This window comes from Dipodomys ordii, unplaced genomic scaffold (genome assembly GCF_000151885.1).
Source record: "Dipodomys ordii isolate 6190 unplaced genomic scaffold, Dord_2.0 Scaffold14, whole genome shotgun sequence".
NCBI classification, from domain to species: domain Eukaryota; kingdom Metazoa; phylum Chordata; class Mammalia; order Rodentia; family Heteromyidae; genus Dipodomys; species Dipodomys ordii.
This window is the reverse complement of record NW_012267230.1, coordinates 5,069,903-5,077,019: the sequence shown is the minus strand read 5'-3', so window position 1 is coordinate 5,077,019 and position 7,117 is coordinate 5,069,903. Positions and strand designations below refer to the sequence as shown.

The 7,117-nt window shown below is 44.5% G+C and overlaps 1 protein-coding gene across 1 annotated transcript in view; it reads right to left on the bottom strand.

Annotated features, from left to right (window-relative positions):
* The window catches only part of Ccdc101 (coiled-coil domain containing 101), a 13,969-nt gene extending 7,764 nt beyond the window's left edge, over nucleotides 1–6,205 (bottom strand). Inside the window, exons 1-3 of the mRNA XM_013011545.1 lie at nucleotides 5,991–6,205; nucleotides 2,909–2,995; nucleotides 88–163 (exon numbers count right to left, since the gene is read on the bottom strand). Coding sequence (XP_012866999.1) covers nucleotides 88–163; nucleotides 2,909–2,983 — 151 coding nt within the window. The 5' untranslated portion in view covers nucleotides 2,984–2,995; nucleotides 5,991–6,205. The remainder of the gene's footprint in view (nucleotides 1–87; nucleotides 164–2,908; nucleotides 2,996–5,990) is intronic.
* Between the last annotated feature and the right edge of the window lie 912 nt (nucleotides 6,206–7,117).

The following is a 7,117-nucleotide window of genomic DNA, read 5'->3' as shown; positions in this document are numbered from 1 at the left end:
ACTGGGTCTTGACCTTGGTACCTGCTGGTTTTGTTCATTGGCTAGTACTCTACCAACTGAGCCACACCTCCAACCCCAGATACTTACTCTTGTTCTCCGTCTGCATCCGCTCATGAGTCTTCTGAATGTTTACTAAGTTGTGCTCACTCCGTGAACGCTCCTCCTATGAGGGAGATGAAGAGTATGTGAGGTGCTGGGAAGGTGGCTTAGTGGTAGAGTGTTTGCCTAGCATGCGTGAAGCCCTGGATTTGATTGCCCAGTACCACATAAACAGAAAAAGCCAGAAGTGGCACTGTGGCTCAAGTGGTAGAGCCACACAGTGCCACAATAAATAAATATAAATAAATAAAATTATTCCTTTCACCATTCTCATAGAATTTTTAAGGGATTGAAGAATAGTTTGTTCCGGTATTTCTGGTGGCAAAGTGAGCTACATGGCAGAAGGGTATCAGGTAACTGGATCCTGAATGAGCAGGAAGGGACAGGGCTGTATGTGGAGATTGCTAAACTGGTACTGCTGCCAGCAATCTAGATCAGCACAGCAGCCAAACCTAACATTCTTCCTGAGGGAAGAGTAGGAGTAAAAGCTACTGACCAATAGAAAGGAGGACTGTAGTCGAGGGAAAGAATGGGTTATGTAATTAGGGGAATCTAGTATCAAGACCTTGAGAGAAGCCAAGAGCAAGAGAATAACTGGCATTCCTTAGTTATATCAGATCCTTGGATGCTTGCCAAGACTATGTCTGGTTTTGAAAGCTGTTAAGATCACAGTTGCCTACAACCCTGAGTGGCTTCCTTGAGAGATATCATGTTAGATAAGGTGATAATAAAATGAACTCTCAGGTGATGGCCGAACTAAATCAAATGATATGCCAGCATCTTTTTGTTGTTGTTGTTTGTTGTTGTTGCCAGTCATAGGGCTTGAACTCAGGGCCTGGGCACTGTCCCTGAGCTTTTGCTCAAGGTTAGCACTCTACCACTTGAGCCACAGTGCCACTTCTGGCTTGTTCTGTGTATGTGGTACTGAGGAATGGAACCCAGGGCTTCTTGCATGCTAGGCAAGCACTCTACCACTGAGCTGCACTCCCAATGCCACCTCCAACAACCCCTGATCTTTTTTGTCCTTAAAATTTTATTAACTACTTTAAGAAAAGCTTTCAATTTATAAAAATTGAATAGCTACTGGAGAGTCCCAATGTACCAGTTCTCCTCTGAGCAGTTCCCCCTTTATTCACATCTTGAGTTCCTGTGGTAAACTTTTTTTTGGGGGGGTGGGTAGGGGAGTTGGTCAGGGGGCTTGAACTCTGGGCCTGGGCGCTGTCCCTCAGCTCTTCAGTTCAAGGCTAGCGCTCTACCACTTGAGCCACAGTGCCACTTCTGACCTCTTCTGCTTATGTAGTGCTGAGAAACCCAGGGCCTCCTGCATACAAGGCAAACACTTTACCACTAAGCCACCTTCCCAGCCCCTCCTGTAGTAAACTTTTTAAGTTTTGTGGTGGTATCAGAATTTGAATTCAGAGCCTTGAGCTCTCTCTTGGCTTTTTCTGCTCAAAGCTGACACTACCATTTTCATTTCTGGATTTTTGCTGGTTAACTAGAGAAAAAGCCTCTTGGGTTTGTCTGCATGGGCTGGCTTTGAACCAAGATCCTCAGATCTCTGACCCCTGAGAGTAGCTAGGATTACAGGCGTGAGCCATCAGTGCCTGGCTAGTGTGATTTATTTTATAGCTGATGAACTAATACTGATTCACTATGGCTAAACAAAGGTGGTAGTTTACAACAAGGTTTTTTTTTTTCCTGTTATACAGTCTGAGGGGTTTTGGCAAATACTTCATGTGCCTAACCCTCATATGTCTGTACCAGTACAGTAGCATTCAGAATAGTTGTACCTTCCTAATCATCCTCTATTCTTCAGCTATTCATCCTCCTATCTCACCCACCCATCCAGCCCATTCATCCTCACACTCTGGCAATAACCTAGTTTTGCTTTTTTTTTTGCTACTTAGGAAGCTGAGATCTGAGGATTGTGAATGGAAGCTGGTCTAATTGGAGATTCTTTTTATTTTTAATTTTCAAAAATTTTTTAAATTTTTTATTTTTATTTTTTTTTTGTCGGCTGTGGGGCTTGAACTCTGGGCCTGGGCACTGCCCCTCAGCTCTTCAGTTCAAGGCTAGAGCTCTACCACTTGAGCCACAGCGCCACTTCCAGCTTTTTCTGTTTATGTGACGTTGAAGAATCGAACCCAGAGAATCATGCATAGGAGGCAAGCACTCTACCACTGAGCCACCTTCCCAGTGCCTTAGTGGAGATTCTTATCTCCAATTAAACACCAAAAAGTTGGAAATAGAGCTCTGGCTCAAGTGAGAGTGCTGTCTCAGGGACAGGACCTAAGTCCTGAATTCAAGCCTCAGGACTGATCCCCACCTCCCCCCACACACACCAAAAATAAAATAAATAAAATAAAAATAAAAAAATAGAAGAAGAAGAAGCTGGAATAGATCCTGTGCACAATAGGAAATCCAACAGGAAAAGCAGTCACTCCCAAGATTCCCTTCCCCTCATCTTCATGACATCACCTTAGCTTCTTCTTGACCATCTCCAAACACAAGCCTCCCACAGCTCAGTATCACAGCTCATTTTCCCCTCTAGGAGGGACATGTGGCTTTTTTCTTTCTTTTTTTCTTTTTCTTTTTCTTTTTCTGTCAGTCATGGGGCCTGAACTCTGGGCCTGGGCACTGTCCCTCAGCTCTTCAGCTCAAGGCTAGTGCTTTACCACTTGAGCCACAGCGCCACTTCTGGCTTTTTCTGTTTATGTGGTGCTGAGGAATTGAACCCAGGGCCTCTGTATGCAAGGCAAGCACTCTATCACTGAGCCACCTTCCCAGCCAGATATGACTTATTTCTTACCTGAGTTTGCTTGATCAGCTGATGGAGCTCTGTAAGAAGTTCCGCAATTCGTGAATCAGCAGAAACAAGGGCCATAGTATGAGGTGCCTGATGAAGAGGAAGAACAGAACAGAACTCTGTTAGTGACTACTGTGGGTTGAACTGCATCCCTTCAGAGGACAGGCTGAATGTGATCTTATTTGAATGTAGGATCAGAACTGGAGGTATGGCTCCAATAGTAGAGCACCAGCCTTAAACAATTAAAGCCAAATGAGGGCTGGGAATGTGGCTTAGTGGGAGAGTACTTGCCTAGCATTCATGACGCCCTAGGTTCAGTACCACATAAACAGAAAAAGCTGGAAGTGGCACTGTGGCTCAAGTGGCAGAGTGCTTGCCTTGAGTGAGAGAGCTTAGGGACAGTGTCCAGGCCCTGAGTGCAAGCTCCAGGACTGGCCAAGAAAAAAAAAAAAGTGCCAAATGAGAGTCTAAAGCTTTGAATTCAGGTCCCTATATGCGTGTGCATACACACATGCACACCACCCCCATAAACTTCTGAAAATACGATCATTGCAGATGTAATTAAGATGTGAAGAGGAGGTCATATCAAACAAAGTAGGGTGGACCTTCAGTCTAGGGTAACCAGTGTCCTAATTAAATGAGAGGAAAAGAGGGCTGGAAGAGTGGCACAAACATTACAGCCTTACAAGTGCAAGGTACTGAATGTAATCCCTAGTACCGAAAAGAAAAAAAAAAGGAAAATACACAAGAGACTGGAATTATGTAAGGAATTCCCAACCAGCTGGGAAGGCCATGGAACTTACGTTCCTTGGGAGCCCTATGAAGAAACAAGCCCAGGTTTTCAAAACTCTTTTTGTTGTTGTTGTTGTTGGTTGTGGGGCTTGAACTCTGGGCCTGGCACTGTCCTTCAGCTCCTCAGCTCAAGGCTAACACTCTACCACTTGAGCCACAGCACCACTTCTGGTTTTCTGGTGGTTAAAAGGAGGTAAGAGTCTCACGGACTTTTCCTGCCCCAGATGGCTTTGAACTGCAATCCTCAGATCTCAGCCTCCTGAGTAGCTAGGATTACAGTCATGAGCCACCAGTGCCCAGCTATCAAAACGCTTAAAAGATAAAAACAAAAACAGTTGATGTCTTGAGTTGGGTATTGGGCCTTCAGAACTTTGAGAATTTGTACTTTGTGTCATTTACTATGGTAGCCCTAATAAACTGAAATACTGGCAAGTTTTCCTGGAAGTCTACTCCACTCCAAGGGTATGTGCATATTAACTCTGAACAAGCAAGCCAAGGAGTATTTATTGAGTGCCTTCTGAAGGAAGTTCTGTTGCTAATAGCCTGACATTTTATTTTTCAGTCACCCTGGTTATCATTTTGGAGCTTCAAAATAAAACTTTTTCTTTTAGTACTGGATGAAACCTAAGACCTTGCACATGTAGGCAAGTGCTCTACTCCTGAGCTATATGCCCAGCCTTTTTTAATTAATTAATATTGCCAGTCCTGGGACTTGAACTCAGGGCCTGGGCATTGTCTCTGAGGTTGTTTTTGTTGTTGTTTTTGTTTTCTCAATGCTAGCACTCTATCACTTGAGCACACAGTGCTACTTCTTGCTTCATCTGTTTATGTGGTACTGAGGAATCAAACCCAGGGCTTCATGCATGCTCGCAAGTACTCTACCACTAAGCCACATTCCCAGCCCTAATTTTCTTGACATAAGGTTGCAATGAGTTGCTCAGGCAGGCCTCAAACTTGTGATATTTCTGCCTTAACATCCTGAAATCATATGCCTCCATGTTTGACTTCAAATAAGCCTTTATATGAAGACCCTGTCCAAATATTAAAGAACTTATTTTCCTTACTGTAGAGGTAACAGCAACTAACTATTGATAAATATCTTGTTGCTGGGAATACTCAAGAGGTTGAGATCTGAGGATTGTGGTTCAAAGTCACCCAAATATGAAAGCATATGAGACTCTTACCTACAAGCTACCTAAAATAGAAGTAGAGTTGTGGCTCAAGTAAAAGCATGTGAACCTTGAGCAGAAAGGCTAAGGGTCAATGCCAAAGTCCTGAGTTCAAGCCCCTTTACCAGCACAGAATTAAAGGAATAAATAAGTAAATCAAACAAATAACACCTTCAAGGCATTGCTTATTATCCTGGAGCTCTTTAGCAGCTCTCTTCTACTAACCCTACCTTACAAAAATATACATTGAGTGATACCAGGCCCTCCATCCCAAACAAAATGAGACATTCCCCCACCCCAACTTTCTTGTCTCACAATATCTAAATCAAATGGCAGCTGTCAAATGAACACATCCACAAAAGTACTTGTCAATAAAGTACTTGTACAAAGAGAACATGGTAATACGTATACAGGAGACTAGGGTAAAACCACAAAACTGCTCAACAGAGAGTCATTATTGTCTATGGGAGCCTGGCTATCCCGGGTCCTTCCCATCTACCCCAATGTCAAGTGTAATGGCAAGTTCTGGAAATGTCCTAAGTCCTGTGTGTATACAAACGTCTTGATTTTTTTTCCCAAGTAGGTAGTCTTGTCCAGAACCTGCCCTGGAGTGTGTTGGATAGGGAAAGGTATTTCAAAGTACAGGCTGCTGAAAAATGGAGCAAACAGATGAAGAAAAGTTGGCTGGAGAAAACGTGAATGAAACGGTTCTTAACATGGACACGCTTAAGCACATCTTAAATCCCAGCTTGTGGCAGGCTGAGGTAGGATTGTGAATTCGTGGCCCACTAGGGCTACATAACGAGGCTTTGTCGAAAGAGAAAAAAGAAGAGCACATTTTGGGAGACATCTTTAGGTACAAAATGCTGGTTTTCATGGACACTCATCATTCCAGATCACTCACCAGGTGAATTTCTCCAAAAGTAGCAGGCTGAGTTGCAGATGACAAGAGCAGGGCCCCGCCCCCTAAGGCCCCGCCCCTCCAGGCCCCGCCCCCACGTCGCTGCGCACGCGCCGCCCTCCAGGCCTCCTCAGCGAGGCCGAGAACCCAGCGCTGAAGGAGAGCGTCGTCGTGGTTCTCGCGCTTCCCCAGAGGTCCCAGGCCGCGGCCCGACCCCGCCTACCGAGTCTCGGGCGAAACAAGCCACGTCGCGCTGGAAACTACGACGGCGGGAGCAGGCGCGTCCCTCGAACGCTTTCCCAGAGTCTGAGGATGGTTACGCACTGGCGTTCGAAGATTGGCGGCACGTCGAGAACCACACACGCTTTTTTTTCCCCCCCTTTTAAGAGCTCGGGCCAAAGCGATGAAAGGCTCTGCGCATGTGTGGTCCTCCCTCCGTGACGTGCCGCAATGCCCCCTGGGAAATGTAGTTTTTGTGTTGACACCTTGTTCCCTCCACGGATGCACTTTGATTTAACAAAGCAGGTTGTATAGGTTTCCTACCCCCCCCCCCGACCCCAGTGCTTTCCCTTACTCTTCAAAGCAAACAAATTGAAAAGCGAGCATAGAGTTTTTGGGTAGCATGCATAAGGATAGATTGGATCCTCCAAAAGCTTAGCAAATAGTTGGGGGTGGATGGGACGAGGCTTCATGAAAAGATGGTATAATCAGTTCAATGTTCCTGTGAACCTAGACGTGTGTGTGTGTGTGTGTGTGTGTGTATTCCAATGCTGAGGCTTGAACTCAGATCCTGGGCACTGTCCCGAGCTTTTCCCCTCAAGACTGAAGCTCTGCTGCTTGCACCACTGCTCCACTTCTGGTGGTTAATTGGAGATGAGTCTCACAGACTTAACTTTCTCAGCTAGGTCCTTGAAAGTGTTTTCAATTTAAAAATTTAACAAGCACCATGTAATTGTAACCCCTCTGTACAGTATTTTCGCAATAAAAAATTTAACAAGCAGATTATTGAATCCAGAAATCACACTTTTCCAGAATCTTCCCAGGATATTAAAATGTGGACATGCAAACATATAACTACAATAGTGTTCATGAAAAATATTCTTGTTTTATTTCCTATGTAATTCCTACAATGTCTTTAATTATATATTGTCCAATTGGTTATTTGATAGACTTGTATAAGATCAACAGGTAGATATAGTCCCTGTACCTAGCACAGTACATGACACATATTAAACTTCATATTTTTCTTTCTTTCTTTCTTTCTTTTTTTTGGTCTGGTTGTGGGGCCTGAACTCTGGGCCTGGGCGCTGTCCCTCAGCTCTTCAGCTCAAGGCTAGCACGCTAACACTT